The 17,280-nt window shown below is 36.9% G+C and overlaps 1 protein-coding gene and 1 long non-coding RNA gene across 2 annotated transcripts; both read left to right on the forward strand.

Moving 5' to 3' along the window:
- On the forward strand, positions 5,646-6,932 carry LOC109824573. Its single transcript, XR_002242681.1, has 2 exons — positions 5,646-5,834; positions 6,629-6,932. It is a non-coding gene; the product is annotated as an uncharacterized LOC109824573 (long non-coding RNA).
- LOC109823206 lies at positions 14,925-15,895 on the forward strand. The gene is made up of 2 exons (XM_020389492.1): positions 14,925-15,204; positions 15,246-15,895. The coding sequence occupies exons 1-2, from the start codon at positions 14,925-14,927 to the stop codon at positions 15,893-15,895; spliced, it is 930 nt and encodes a 309-aa protein (XP_020245081.1).

Genomic DNA, 17,280 nt, shown 5'->3' on the forward strand with positions numbered 1-17,280 from the left:
GGTTCCCTGCTCCTCTTCCACCTCGTCGACCCCCACGGCCACGACCATGACCTCGAACTGTCCACGTCCACCCGAATCTCCTTCCTTGGGTGGCTTGGTGTAAGCATGCCTTAGATGACCCACCGCACCGCAGTTGTAGCACTATCGAGTCTCTCCCCTAGATCCAGTGTTGCTAGAGGCTGCCAGTGCTGACTTCACCACAGGAAGTCCACCTGTCCCCGCCTGCAGCCGAATGCGAGTCTCCTCCTGGATCATAGCAGAGACAGCCTCCTCAAGCGTGGGAATCTTTGGCCAAGCTAGCAGCAATGCGATTCGCTGAGCGAACTCTGATGTCAATCCTTTGAGAAACACCATAGTCCTCTCCTATAGAAAGGCCTCCCATTCTTTACATCCCGGGTCCTTGCAGCTCGCCTGAGGGGAAAAATGATCATAATCCAACCACATGCGCTCCAACTCTGTAGCATATTCCTGTACAGTCCTCTCTCCCTGGACTATGGCGTCGATCTCTCCTTTAATCTGGAATACCCTCAGGTTATTCCCCACTCCATCATATGTCCTCAACTTCTCTCAGACGTCCTTCACCTTCTCAATGCCATCCACCATAGCGGCGATCGTCGGGACCAACGAGTTAAGAAGCTAGATGTACACCAACATATGAGTGGACTTCCACTCATCTCTTCCCTCTGAGTCCTTCTCCGGCTCTGTCACCTCTCCTGTTAGATAACCCTCTAGATTCCTCCCTGAAAGGGTATATCTCACCCGTCATGACCAGCTCAGGTATGTACTTGGTCCATCCAACTTCAGATCGATGGTCGGAAGCTCCAACTTCTTCGATAGTTTTGTCGTGCTCTCACCAGCCGACAACTTCATTAGCTTCATCAAAGTTGACACCTCCGCGGGGTTCAACTTCTTGATGATCTCCTCCATCGAACAGGCTTCAGACCTAACACCTGGTCACCTACTCTTCCAGCCCTTGTTGTGTGCAGTGAAAATTTCGGCAGCACCTCTGCTGCATAACAAGAGTGGGATCGCAAACAAATTCTCGTTTCTCAGAGGAAACAAGAACCAAAAGTAGTTATATATCTCATCGACGTGAGAAATATACTCTTCCTGTCATCAGTTCGAGGACTGAGTCGAGGGAACTCATGCCAAACTCTAGGTCCGACATGGCGCAGCAAGGGCGCGAGCAAAGGGTGGTGGTGGGGGGGGGAAAGGGGTTTGGAAGAGGGTCAGGGGGGGTTCTGGGGTCGGTCAGGTCTGGGGTCTGAGGTCGGTCAGGTGGGGCTGTTTGATGAGTGGAGATCAGGTCGGTCAGGTGGGGCTGTTTGATGTAACTTACAAATAAGACCCTATATATATTACTAATGTCAACAGTATTTCAATAGTTTAACGAATTCAAAGATTTTTTTGTGATTAGTATTGATAGATATTTGATTGGAATACTCATACCACCAAGATGCATCTTTTTTTCGGGAACCCAACTCTTAGAAATTCAAAAGTTAAGCGTTCTTGGCCTGGAGAAATTTTAGGATGAGTGACCCACTGAGAAGTTTTTTAGGGAGCGCGTGAGTGAGGACAAAATGTGCTGAAAAGACATGTGGTGGTTTGTGAGTCCAGTCCATCAGATCTAATAGCGTACCGACTCCGGGATTTTGGGGCGGGGCGGTGCGCGACGAGATAATTAAGGTGAGAGTGGATACTAAATAGAGGATTAGGGAGCAAACATGGGGCCAAAAAATCACGTGCGTAATATAGCAGCTTCTAGTTTAATAAGATTAGGGCTGGAGCTGTATCTAGTCAAGGGTTTGAAGTTGCCTTCTTTGACTCTAATGACAAAGAAAACAACGTTTCAATACTACGGGGATAGTCTATAATTGGGGATAGATTCTTAGGTGCGTACAAACCAATATCAATTGATATGTCTCCATTAATGTCACGGCTCCGTTTGGATACCATGGTGTTTTCCTTATTTCCATGGTGTTTTTGCCAAAAACAAAACACAATGTGTTTGGAAACCATGATGTTTTTAAGCTAAATCAATATGTCTCCATTAATGTCACGGCTCCGTTTGGATACCATGGTGTTTTCCTTATTTCCATGGTGTTTTTGCCAAAAACAAAACACAATGTGTTTGGAAACCATGATGTTTTTAAGCTAAATCACCATCAAACAAAAAACACAACACTTATTTCAAAACACCTTTTAGGTGTTTTAAGTTTGATGTTTTGGTTTTGAGTTTGAGAATGTGTTAATATAATATCTAACATAATATATTAAATATAATTAATATAGAGTTATTATCAACATGCTTATTATATTATACTATACACTATACTACATTATAGTTAATTTAATATATTAGTAATATTTATTAAATAATATCAAAATATAATAAATAAAATATCTTATATAATAATATTAACATATTAAATACCAATGTTTTTAATATGTTAATAATGTATTATATAATAAATAAATAATAATAAAATACAAATAAACTAATAAAATTAATAAAAAAGTTATTGATAATAAATAATAATATAATAATTATATAAATAATATATTATACAATAGTATAATCATGTTATTAATATCATAAATACTAAGTATATTGTTAAAGTACTATTAATAAACTCTTAACATATTAAAAACTATAATATATTATATAATATTATATTTATAATATATTAATAACATAATATTAACATTATTAAAAATATATATTATATGAATAATATTATAATATTATATTATATTAATAATAGTATAATATTATATTAATATTAAAATAATATTATTATAAAAATATAATATAATATACAACAATAACAAATTCATATACAAATAATTAAATATATAATTATTTGAAAATACTATGTAATAAATTATAATAAATAATACAACCCAAAGCAGCACCACCGGCACTTTGCCGGGTATAATATAATATAACTCATTAAAGTAAATATAATATTATAATACATTATACAATATTATATTGCATTACATTTATACTTATAATACTATAAAAATGTAAACTAAAATTATAATATTTTATTTATAATATATTTTATTATAATTAATATAGATATATTTAATAATATTTTTAATATTAATGTTATAATGAGTCAAAGTAGTGTTGATCAAAAATACTTAACATGATGTTTTGAAATCATTTTAAGGGAAAAACACACATCATGGTGTTTTTTTATAAAAACACAACAAGAAAAAACACAATGGTATCCAAACGAGGAGATGTTTTCGGCCAGAAAAAAGGGGGGGTGATCGAGGGGGGCTGATCCGGGGGGGCTGATCGGGAATAGGGGCTGATTGGGGGGGGGGGGCTGATCGAGGTTGGGGGGCTGATCGAGGGGGGCGGCGGCTAGGAGGGGTGACGGCTAGGGTTTGGCTCTGATACCATGAAGAATTGAAACCCTTACTTTATTATGAGATCTCTTGGGCTTATATAGGCCCCTACACAACTTACAAATAAGACCCTATATATATTACTAATGTCAACAGTATTTCAATAGTTTAACGAATTCAAAGATTTTTTTGTGATTAGTATTGATAGATATTTGATTGGAATACTCATACCACCAAGATGCATCTTTTTTTCGGGAACCCAACTCTTAGAAATTCAAAAGTTAAGCGTTCTTGGCCTGGAGAAATTTTAGGATGAGTGACCCACTGAGAAGTTTTTTAGGGAGCGCGTGAGTGAGGACAAAATGTGCTGAAAAGACATGTGGTGGTTTGTGAGTCCAGTCCATCAGATCTAATAGCGTACCGACTCCGGGATTTTGGGGCGGGGCGGTGCGCGACGAGATAATTAAGGTGAGAGTGGATACTAAATAGAGGATTAGGGAGCAAACATGGGGGCCAAAAAATCACGTGCGTAATATAGCAGCTTCTAGTTTAATAAGATTAGGGCTGGAGCTGTATCTAGTCAAGGGTTTGAAGTTGCCTTCTTTGACTCTAATGACAAAGAAATCAACGTTTCAATACTACGGGGATAGTCTATAATTGGGGATAGATTCTTAGGTGCGTACAAACCAATATCAATTGATATGTCTCCATTAATGTAGTTTGTTAGGAAGAAATCGGGGCCAGTTGAGAGTTAATTGGACCATAAGTAGAGGCTAAGAATCATTCTTAACCAAAAAAAATAAAGAAGAAAAAAAACTTATAAACTACTAGCGAGGTACTGGCACCATCTCCGATTGGAAGTGGTCACTCCTTATTCTTCCAATATGAGAATATACTCGCATATGATTATACATAGATGTTATTTTTTTCACATAACAAATTTGAAGTTCATAATCTATTAGAGCTACCAATGGGCGAATCGATAGTTCAGTGTCATTGAGTGGGGTAGTGCGGTTTGTTGAAGGGATCTATTAACCACTTTAGTGGCAAAGAACTACTTGCTTGGGTCACAGGCTGATTCTTTCACCACAAACCTCACTCGAACCCGTGCGGCACTTAGTCACTCTTTCTCTTACTAGAATGGCTAAGTCAGCCTAATCTCTCAAACACTCACGCAAGAGAAGAGAACACTCAAGAGTAGAAGTTGAAGCTCTTATTGCTTTATTGCTTAGCAACTCTTGCTTGATACAAATGAAATGCCTTAGCCCCCTATTTATAGGCAAGGCTAGCTTACAATGAATAGCTATAATTAGCCTTCTAGATTGTTCCTACATCCAACGATTAGGATTGAGTCTCTAGACTCTTCTTCTAAAATATCTCCCTAGATATTTACATGAGACTTTCCTTGAATCTTCTAGATACATGATATTTGTCAAATGTAAGAAAACTCTAGAAACCCCAAGAAACTTCATGGACCCAACCTTTAATGAGTGAGTCCAAATGCACCCAATTGAGCCAAAATGGGGCGGTTCGTGACACTTGCACGTGGATAGTTCTAATAAGATTTGTAATTACAAATTTGCAGGACATTTATGCAATGATATAAACAATTTCTAACCACACATATGACCATACCTTGAGTCAGTTGAGTGCAAATTTTATCGGAACACTCTATCTAATGAGTGTTCCGAGATTTGACCGGTCTCGAGTGACATAGGTGGGCCGTTTAATATCATGCTCGTATGTAAGAGCTGCTACGGGGACCCAAAATATGGGATTAAAAGGTGGGACTAGTGATGTGTCCCTCCCCTATTGGATAATGAGTTGGTAATAAGTAAGCATGACCAACTCATTATCCAATAAAGAAGGGACACATCACTAATCCTACCATTTGATCTCATATTTTGGGTGCTTGGTGCATTAATCTTTTCTTACATAAACGCTTGTTCTTAGATATATAAATTAAAACTTAATGCTCATTTGAACAAAAGACGATGTGCCAATCATATTGATATTTAAATTATCTGTCGGTCAGACCACTGACTGCAGTGAATTGAATTGACAATAATTACGAGACGCGTGCATGGAGGGTTTCTACGTTATCGATATTTGTCAAACAAGGAGGCCCTCTAGTTGTGAGGTGTCCTGCTTATCATCAATGACAACCCATGTGAATACTTATCCAAAATATATAGACCAATAACATATTAAATTCGCAAATTTGCTATCCACATATTCACCCACCTTTACTCTGTCATCTTTATAAATAGATATATACTTGCTCCCTTCAGTTCAATGAATCAGTAAACTTGAAGCGATCCCATTCTAAGCTTTTAAGGGAGGGAGAGAAGAAACTATGAAGAGCATCGCCTTACTCTTTGCGCTCACTTTGCTTCTGGCTTCCTCCACGGAGGTAGCACTTTCCGCTCGGATGCCTCTTGCAAACTATGACCCCCAAGAGAAATATAAGCGTATGTATATATTTTCTTCTCCTCAGAATTTTGTTTCCCCTCTTTTTAAAGTAGAATATTATTTGGCAAATTTACAAAGTTCAATTCATCTGTGCATTGTTTTGTACTAAGGAAAAAACTCTCTAAGATCTGTAGCAAAATTGTATGATAGATATCTAACTGTTATAGTTAATTTGGCAAAATAAGCCGCTAAAGGATAAGAATGGTGAGATCAACCAGCTTAGATATTCTACATACAAGGATAGACCTATTAATTATATACTTGTTTATCTCTTCTTCTTCTTTTTTTCCTTTTTCTTTTTCTTTTTCTTTTTTTTTTTGGCTTAATTAATTTTAGTTTCCAATAGTTTATGCATTTCAAAAGGACACCATTGCATCAAAATTTTTGTGATGAGGGTCGGGCGCTACACGGTTAATTATACTGTGATAAGTCTCAGCAGGTTGAGATTATTTTTAATGAGCTAAAAATTTAGACCTGCGGATCAATATCTTTTTTAATTTAATGCACTTTAGAAGTAACTCATATATAAGATGTTCTCTTATACCATGTTAAACAATCCTGTCATCGATGTAGCTAGCTTAATTTATGCTCCAACAATGCAAAAGCCTTACATATATAACTCTAAATTTCTATTAGATATTAAGGAACACTTCGCGAGTGTATCAAGTGATGCTAGCTTCCTACAAATCATAGATATAGAGTGTTTTCTAATTAGCCTAGAACTTTTGTTATCCTTGGTTGAACTTTTTTCTTGATTGTAAATTTTTTTTCTCTCCCCCTTTTTACCCCCCAGAACCCACCGTGAAGTGCAAGCCACACGAGGAATGCTGCGTTTTTGGGAGCTCTCCGATAACTGATTGCCGTATGTGCTCTCGTTTATGTCCATGAGATTTGATTATAGTCAAGAAGCAGCGTGAGCCCTTTTGTTGGGCTTTGAATAATTGTATGTTTACCTGTGTGTGTGATGTTTGTAACATTGCTTAGTATGAAATAAAAAGGGGCCTTTCGATGCATATTATGTGGAAAAGGATTTGGGTTATCTCCACTCCTCCATATATAATAGGCAGAAAAGGAGAACAATTCTCGAGTTACAAGTATTTACTTCATTTTGGGTGCTTTTACGTGTACATCTATACTGCCCTTCACTGTTCGCAATTTGACTGCACTTCTGATATTATAATTAGGATAAGTTACACTAAAACCCCCAAACAATTTTAGCATTTCGTAGACAACGCCCATAAATTCGAGCAAAATAACAACATAACGCATTTTGAAAGTTATTGGAGGCCCAGTGTAATGTACCCAAAAGATACTGGTGTTGGATTTAAATCTAATTAAATCTATTTGTGGGCACATATGATTAATCAATGTGTATTGCTATATTTTAAGGATAACCCACTAAAGTGATCAATTAATCTGGGTTAATGGGTATTTAAATAAATCATGGGGTTATATGTGCATATACCAGGTTGTAATTGTGATTTGATGATGGGTCAAATTGCAAATGCACATCTATAAATAAGGGGTTATGCTCCCTAATTTAGGGTTACATTCTCTAATTCTCTTCACCCCCATCTAGAGAGAAATTTGGTAAGAGAAACCCTAAGTTTAGAAGATCATCAAAACCCTAATAAGGTTTCCTCAATGGATTCAGGTATATGTTTCCGCACTTTTTAATTCTTGTCAATCTCTTTGAATTAATCATGACTGTAAGATTTAGATCTCAAGTTTTATTTAAGATCTAACAAGTGGTATCAGAACCACATGTGATTAATTCTTAGGGGTTTAAGTTCTTAAAAATTGGGTTTTTTGATCTTAAAATCTCTAATTTGGATTTAGAAATGTTCTTGGATGAACAGTAACGTTTGGATGAACAGTAACGGTTTTTATTTTTCGGATGAACAGTAAAAAATTCACATTGAACAGTAAAGTTTTCAATTTTTTGGATTTTTTTTCTTCGCTTTTGCTTGGATCTGGATTAAGGAAATTCGTTTTTTTCGATTCTGGATCTGTTTTTTGAAATAAAATCGAGAAAAATCTTTTGGATCTCCTATTTTGTTTGGTCTTCGGTCCCATGCTCCTCGCCGGCGAAGCTTCGCTGGCGGCCTCGCTCTCAACTCCGACGGCGACAGCTACGTCAGGAAACCCTAGGGTTTCGACCTTTGGGTGCAGGAGTAATGGCGGCGGCGGTTTCAGATTGAAACCCTTAGGGTTCGTGCGTGAAAATGTGGCGATAATTAAGGAGGCGGTTACCTTAAACTTTGGCAGGCTTGAAAGCTTCAAACGAACTTAGCGTTCGTTCTCAGGTTGAGCCTCGCGCTCAATTCAAACGAATTTTGCGTTCGTTCTCAAGTTGAACCTCGCGCTCAATTCAAACGAACCTAGCGTTCGTTCTCAGGTGAGCCTCGCGCTCAATTCAAGTTGAGCCTCACGCTCAGTTCTCAGGTGAGCCTCGCGCTCAATTCAAGTTAAGCTTCACGCTCAGTTCTCAGGTGAGCCTCGCGCTCAATTCAAGTTGAGCGTCGCGCTCAGTTCTCATGTGAGCCTCGCGCTCAATTCAAGTTGAGCCTCGCGCGCAGTTCTTAGGTGAGCCTCGCGCTCAATTCAAGTCGAACCTCGCGTTCGTTCTCAAGATGAACATTGCGTTCATTCTCAGGTCGAACTCCGCGTTCATCCTTAGGCGAGCACTGTGCTCAATCCAAACGAACCTCGCGTTCGTTCTCAAGTTGAACTTCGCGTTCATTATCAAAACGAATCTTGCATTCATTCTCAAGTTGAACATCACGTTCATTTTTTAAATGAACCTTGCGTTCGAAGTCAAGCGAACTTTGTGTTCACTATGGTTAAGCCTCGGCTTTTCATGGGTCCACTTTGGTATACTTAATTTATTAAGTTATGGGCTCTAATTAAGCTATGAGACCCCAATTAAGTTTTTTTTTTGGAAATTCAGTTGATTTAAATTAAAACCTTTTAATTTAAATCTAATTTGATAGTTAATCAATTATTTAATTCAAATATTATGACACTAAGGTATTACGGTTGTCTCTCACTCCAATTGATTAATTAAAACAAGAAGTTGCCAAAGTAACCTCTCTTGTGTAGATTGTTCATGAGGAATGTGAGATGTTTGTGTGTATGTTTTCGTGTAAATATTTAATCGGCCCAAAGAAAGGTTAATATTTATTTAAACTACATACACATCTGCGATGATAAACGTGTGACAATTATAAGGTTTACATGTGAATAATGAATCGATCCAAAGATAGTTTTATTATTTGACATGAGTTATTGTCAATGTTTGATCATTGCAACAAGGTATCACTTACAAGTTAATATTATTGTCCAAAGACTTGATATTAATGTTATGCCAGATATCTTGAGATGGGATTTATCATTATTTGAATTTTATTGATTACTAATTATGGTTATTAATGTGAGCATTTTTTGTTTTATTTTAGCTAATGCATCTTCTGTAATAATTTCTTCTAACATCAACTCAACTCCCATGCTAAATGGGACAAACTTCAAGGTTTGGAAAGAGAACATACTAATTGTTCTTGGCTACATGGATCTTGACTATGCATTAAGAACTGAACAACCCTAACTTCTCAATGCGGATAGCACTCCTGATGCAAAGAAGGAGTATGAGAAATGGGAGCGTTCAAATCGTATGAGTCTTATGATCATTAAGCGTGACGTTCCGGAAGCCTTCAGGGGCATAGAATCCGAAGGGATTACTAAGGCTAAAGATTTCCTTGCCGAAATTGAAAAGCATTTTGCGAAAAACGATAAGGTAGAAACAAGCACGCTTTTAGCTCGCTTGATTTCAATGAAGTATAAGGGTAAAGGAAATATAAGGGAGTACATTATGGAAATGTCTCATATTGCTTTAAAACTTAAAGCACTTAAACTTAATCTTTGTGATGAGTTATTGGTGCATCTGGTCCTGTTCTCTCTTCCTACACAATTTAATCTGTTTAAGGTCAGTTATAACTGTCAAAAGGAGAAATTGACTCTAAATGAGCTCATTTCATACTGTGTGCAATAAGAAGACAGGTTGAAACAAGATAAGACTGAAAGTGCCCATTTGGCCTATACCTCTAAGGATAAGGACAAGAAAAGAAAGAATGGTAATGAAGCTGCTAAGGGTCCAGTTTAGAAGAAACAACATAAGGATAATCATGGTTGCTTCTTCTGTAACAAGCCTGGACACGTAAAGAAGGATTGTACCAAATATCACATCTGGCGTGCTAATAAGGGTACGTTCCTTACTTTGGTCTGTTCTGAGGTTAATTTAGCTTCAGTATCTAGAAACACTTGGTGATTAGACTCTGGTATTACTACTCACATAAGTGTTTCTATGCAGGGTTGCCTGAGCTACAAAAGCCAAGTGATGTTGAAAGATAAATCTTTGTGGGCAATGGTCAATCGGTAGATGTGAAAGTAATTGGGCTTTTTTAGGTTGCTATTAGGAACTAGTTGTTATTTGGACTTAAAAGATACTTTTGTAGTACCGTCTTTTAGACGGAATTTGATTTCAGTTTCTGTATTGGACAAATCAGGTTATTCTTGTTCATTTGGAAACAATCAATTCAGTTTATCTTTTAATTCATATATTATGGGAACTGGTTACTTGAGTACTTATGATAACTTATATTTGCTCGATACAATTACTTCTTATAATGAATTCTTGCATGTGAATCACGTGGTACTAAGCGTAAATTAAATAAGGAAAATTCGGCGACATTATGGCATAAGCGCTTGGGTCATATCTCAAAAGGTAGAGTTGAGCGTCTTGTGTCTGATGGCATTTTGGATTCCCTTGACTTTTTAGATTTCAACGTATGTGTTGAATGTATCAAGGGAAAACAGACCAAAGTTAAGAGATTAGGTGCCAATAGATCTTCAGATGTCTTAGAATTGATACATACAGATATTTATGGGTCATTCCCTATGGCATCCTGGAATGGTCAACAATATTTTATATCATTCATAGATGATTACTCACGTTATGTGTATCTATATCTTATTCATGAAAAATCTGAGTCTCTAGACATGTTCAAAGCCTATAAAGCTGAATTTGAGAATCAACTCAACAGAAGAATTAAAACCGTTAGGTCTGATCATGGTGGTGAGTACTACGGCATATATGATGGTGCAGGTGAACAACGTCCAGGACCATTTGCTAGATACCTAGAGGAATACGGTATCGTCCCACAATACACCATGCCGGGTTTACCTAGCATGAATGGTTTAGCTGAAAGACGAAACAGAACTCTTAAGGATATGGTAAGAAGTATGATATCTCATTCTTCTTTACCAGAGTCACTCTGGGGAGAAGCACTAAAGACAACAGCTTACGTTCTAAACAGAGTGCTAAGTAAAGCAATTGTTAAAACACCTTATGAGCTTTCGACTGGTCGAAAGCCCAGTTTAAAGCACTTACATATCCTTACAGGCCAAATGAAAAGAAATTGGACTCTAAAATAGTTAGCAGCTACTTTATTGGGTATTCTGAACGCTCTAGGGGCTATAAGTTTTATGATCCCACACTCAGGAATATTTTTGAGACAGGAACAACATCATTCTTTGAGGATGTTGAGTTTGGGGGGAGAAATAAGGTCAGAGACATTGCTTTTGAGGAGGAATTAGCCTCAGATCCAATCCATACAGTTACTTTTGACAATATCCAGGTTCATATACCTGTTGTTGCTCAAGAAGTAAATCTAAAACCTCAAGATGATAATGTTAAACAACTCCCTGTTCTAGAAGAACAAACTCAACAACCTCAAGAACCAGTGCCTTTACGGAGATCCACGAGAGAAAGGAGAAATGCTATTCCGGATGATTATATTGTGTAAGGACCATGAAATTTGATACTAGATAAAATAATTTTTTTAGAATTTTAAAATATTTAATTATAATTTTTAAAAGAGTATTTATATTTTTCTTGAATTTCTACAATTTCCTATGATTTAAAATCTAAGTTTTATACTTATTTAAATGATATTAATATTTATAAATTAATTTTGTGCGGTAGAAATTTCTGGAATTAATCTGTTGTGTTATCGGTATTATCACATGTCATTTTGAATAATACGTTGTATTATTTTTTATTATTACGTATATTTTCGTATAATACGTTGCATTATTAATTACGTATTATTTGTATAATTTGCTGTATTATTTCTACTGTTACATATTATCTGTCGTATTAGTATAACGAGTACGTTTTACTGTGTATATAATTATCTCATAATTATTGGATTTTAAATGTAAGTAAATATATTTTATTTATTAATTATTTTTGTTTAAATTGTACAATATGTGAATATTTCGACTATTTCATATCAACTGTTGTATTGACTCAACATGTATGTTTTTATTTGTAGGTAATTATTCTGTAATTAGTTTAATTTAACCGCCTACACCACCAACACCTCCACCCTCGGCTGCACCACCTCCGCCGCCTGACCGCCCCCAGATCCTCCCCTCCTCCGTCCACCCACCTGCAGCCCCGCCAGGCCGCGCCGACAGCCCCTCTCGAGCCTCCTGCAGCCGCTCAAACCCCACCGTTCGCCGTCCTCAGCGACCCCCTCGACCACCCCGACGTCGGCCCCAGCCCCCTCGCTCCCTCGCGCTGCTGTCCAACCTCCAGCGCCTTCCCTTCGCTGTCCAGACCCGCGTCGACACCCTCGTCAGTCCCCAACTCAGATCCGTGAGCCGTAGTCTCGTCCGTCAACGTCGATTCGTTCTACGAACCCCGAGGCAAGATCCCTCTTGCTCGTTGTCTCGTTAATTTATATTTTTTTTATCTCAATTATGAATTTATTACATATGTGCGTAGATTAGTTTGTGCTGATATGATATTAATTTTGTGGTTGTTGGAAATTTTACGGTGAATATATTTTGTGAAACGATGAATAAGTATGTCAAAAATATAGTTCATGGTTAATTTCGTGTTGTTTGGAAGAAATGATATATTTATAGAGTATTTTGAGAATTATTTATAATGAGGAAAAATATTTTAAAAGGAATTATTTCGAGAAAATAATTTATCTTGGATAAGGAGTATTTTTGAATGATTGTTATGACTAAAATGATTTTATTTTAAGAAAAAGAGTATTGTAGATTATTTTATAAAATATCATAGAAATCATTATAAATTAAAAAGTATTACTGTTCATAAATAATAATAGAATATATTTTAAGAAGATCATTTTAGAATTTTTATAATGAGAGATAATTTTAAAGGAAATTATTCTTGGAATTAATAAAATGAGATAATTTTTAAGGGAAATTATTCTTGAAGTTTTATAATGGTAGTTTCATCTTGCATTGTTAATAATAGCTTTGTTCTCGTATGTTTCTTGCATGTGATCACGACCCCTGTTCACACTTCATGACTTTGACACTTAGCGTAATTACATTTATTATTCCATGTTGAGAATCATGAGGAGTACATAATTATAGTGATCTGTATGACACAGTTAGGATCTAGAATCTCATGTATAGATGACTTGGAATTACGAGAATTAAGGTGAGAAGTCTTGGTCCATGTGAGCGGTTATGATTATTGATTGTTTTCCAGGCTCGCGCCAGTGTCTTGTTTCGGCCTGGGGTGGGTCTGAGGTATCGTGATATGTGATTGTTGATGTATTTTCCAGGCTCACGCCAGCGTCTTGTTTCGGCCTGGGGTGGGTCTGAGGTGAGGTGATATCGAGATTATTATTTATTTTCCAGGCTCACGCCAGCGTCTTGTTTTGGCCTGGGGTGGGTCTGAGGAGCAGGGATATTGAGATTGTTGATTATTTGAGATGAGTGATGTGATAGTTAGTTACATGACATCGATTCTTGGCTAAGTATGATTCTTGTGAGATATAGGCCGGTTGTACTCCTTTTCATATATAGATCGGGATTAGTATTTAATTATCTATAATTTGAGACATATGGTATATACATAAGGGTTTCATTGTTTGGATTATTTCGCTCGACGTACTACGTATCTTGTTGTAGATTTTTAAATATTAATTCCATCTATTGTATGGTTTTTTTGTTTGGATAGTTTCTGATCGCTACCTGCATGATCTTGTTATTTGGTTGATTTTTGGATTCATCTGATTATTAGTATTCTAGTTGCATGCCTCTATCGTTATTACTATCATCACATGTTCTATTTTTATTTCTGCTATCGCATTGACCATGCATATATTATCATTATTGTTATTGTATTTGTTTTGCCTTGGGGGATCTTGTCGTGTGTTCCACACGCTGACGTACTCCTTTTTCTGGGTGTACGTCAGATTTAGGAGATGAGCAGCCTCAGTTCGGAATCGTACAGGAGCCAGAAGATTCTTAGGAGGGGTGTCTTGCAGAAGGAGTAGAAGAACCAACTGAAGCGTAGTGATTTTCTTCTGTAGTAGTAGTTGGATATTAAAACTCTTTTACCGCACTTTTCTTTAGTTTGATGATAGATTTAGTTATTTTATTTCCTTTATTATGGACTATGTATTTCTTATTTCCTATCTTTAGTTTGATGATAGATTTAGTTATTTTATTTCCTTTATTATGGACTATGTATTTCTTATTTCCTAATTGAACTGTTGTTATAATAAGGGTACGTTTGATCCATATTTTATGTCTGGGATGATTTACCATTGATGATATGTCTATTGTATTCTGGGTTGTCTTTATATTCTTGCTATGTGTGATCGGGGACCTGTGACTTCGTATTGTACTTATTTCCAGACGCTTAGCGTATTGGATTGAGAAGAAAAGAAAAGAGAAAAAAAAGGGTAGAGTGTAGTTCTTCTCAATCTAATATGTCGCGGGCTTGTTCACGTTCCGGTTCCCAGGTATTTTGGGAAGCGGGGCGTGACAGGTTTTTTTGGTGGCCCATGCAGGTCACGGTCCCGAGTCCTCACTAGTAAGAGTCTGGTAGACAATTTAGATACATATCATATTTCATCCGTAAGACTATGATTAAGTTCTTATACTATTATCTTAATAACTATGTTTTAACTCCTATTTTCTAATATATAGTTTTGATTTTAACCCTAATTCTTTGATCCTCGTTTTCCTTCAGAACTATGGCTGGTACTCGTGGTGTTAGTAACCCATCTAGTAGCAGTGTCCCGCAGCCCGAAGTGCATCCAAACCAACTTCTGGCGATGATTCAGGGATTGGCCACGAATCAGCAGCACCTAGCTAGGCAGCTGCAGCGGGAGCCTCAGCACCAACCTCCTCCTCGTCCAGAGTCTAGCGTCAGGCAGTTCCGGTATATGAGGCCCCCTTCTTTCTCTAGTGCTGAAGGACCCCTAGCAGCGGAGGAATTCTTAAAGGTCACTGAGACTATTCTCACGGTGACCCGTATTGCCCCTGCTGAATGGGTGGATCTTATGGATATTCAGCTCACCGACATGGATCAAATTTGGTGGACTGCAGAGAAAACTCATCTGGAGAGACCCATCCTGTGGGAGACGTTCACCAAGCGCTTCAACAGGAAATATTTTCCTCAGTCAGCTCGGGCGAGCTTTTGCGAAGATTTGTGGAGCTCAAGCAAGGAGGGCGAACAGTTGATGAGTACGAGGCCGAGTTTTCTTCCTTGAGTCGATATGCTCCTCATCTTGTTACAGACCCCACTATCAGGAGGCATCAGTTCCAAAAGGGCCTGGATAAGTATATCAGGTTTGCTCTAGCTGGTAGAGCACTTGCGACCCACGACGTCGTGTTAGATGCAGCACGTGAGGTTGAGAGCGTGCATAAGGAGCTTGAAGACTCACACGTGATTCAGAGCAGGACACCAGCAGTTCAGGCCCGGAATATCGATCGTTCACCTTCGAGGCAGCAGCAGAATCCGGAGCGACATCAGTTTTCTCAGCGCCAGCCACTTCCTCATGTGCATCCCTATCAGCGCCCTAGAGTGCAGACTCATGACCGGCCTTCGGTGCAGTGCTCCTATTGTAGTTTCCGTGGGCATACCCATCAGGAGTGCCCCAAACGTCTTCGTCTATGCTTCAACTGTAGATCCCCTGACCATGTCAACCGGGACTATCCGTAGCGACAACAGGTCAGCTTGCCCCCACCTCCAGTTCGAGCAGCTCTTCCAGCTCCACCTCGATCAGACTCAGCAGGTCCAGTTCAGCACGGACCTTATCCTCGAGAAGAGCCTCTTCCTTAACAGCAGCAGGATTATCAGGAAGCGCGAAGGCATCAACCACCTCGTCAGATGTTCATGATGTCAGCTGTGGAAGCAGAGGCGAAAAACGAAGTTATCACCGATAAGAATAGTTTATTGTTAGTTTTATTTGCGTATGAACTTTCTCATTTCGCATTACCTTATGATATTATGATAGGAATTATTTATGAGTGCTAGTTTAGATGTATCTTCCTTCTATACTAGATAAAGTTCTCGTTTCTTCCATTCTTGCTTTATCACCCTTGACTCTGGAGCTTCTCATTATTTCTTGTCTCGTTGATTTGCGAGTACCAACTCTCGTTCCATATCTCTGTCCTTGAGTTTAATTCCGAGGACGGAATTTGTTTTAAGGGGGGTAGAATGTAAGGACCATGAATTTTGATACTAAATAAAATAATTTTTTTAGAATTTTAAAATATTTAATTATAATTTTTAAAAGAGTATTTATATTTTTCTTGAATTTCTACAATTTTCTATGATTTAAAATCTAAGTTTTATACTTATTTAAATGATATTAATATTTATAAATTAATTTTGTGCGGTAGAAATTTCTGGAATTAATCTGTTGTGTTATCGGTATTATCACATGTCATTTTGAATAATACGTTGTATTATATGTGGTATTATTTTTATTATTACGTATATTTTCGTATAATACGTTGCATTATTAATTACGTATTATTTGTATAATTTGCTGTATTATTTCTACTGTTACATATTATCTGTCGTATTAGTATAACGAGTATGTTTTGCTGTGTATATAATTATCCCATAATTATTGGATTTTAAATGTAAGTAATTATATTTTATTTATTAATTATCCTTTGTTTAATTGTACAATATGTGAATATTTCGACTATTTCATATCAACTGTTGTATTGACTCAACATGTATGTTTTTATTTGTAGGTAATTATTCTGTAATTAGTTTAATTTTTTATGTACCCAAAAGTATTTATTTTAATTATTTTAACCCTAATCCAAACCCTAATATATATATATAATTATTTCATAACATTAAATGTAAGTAATTATATTTTATTTATTAATTATCCTTTGTTTAATTGTACAATATGTGAATATTTCGACTATTTCATATCAACTGTTGTATTGACTCAACATGTATGTTTTTATTTGTAGGTAATTATTCTGTAATTAGTTTAATTTTTTATGTACCCAAAAGTATTTATTTTAATTATTTTAACCCTAATCCAAACCCTAATATATATATATAATTATTTCATAACA

This window comes from Asparagus officinalis, chromosome 9 (assembly GCF_001876935.1).
Source record: "Asparagus officinalis chromosome 9, Aspof.V1, whole genome shotgun sequence".
NCBI classification, from domain to species: Eukaryota; Viridiplantae; Streptophyta; class Magnoliopsida; order Asparagales; family Asparagaceae; genus Asparagus; species Asparagus officinalis.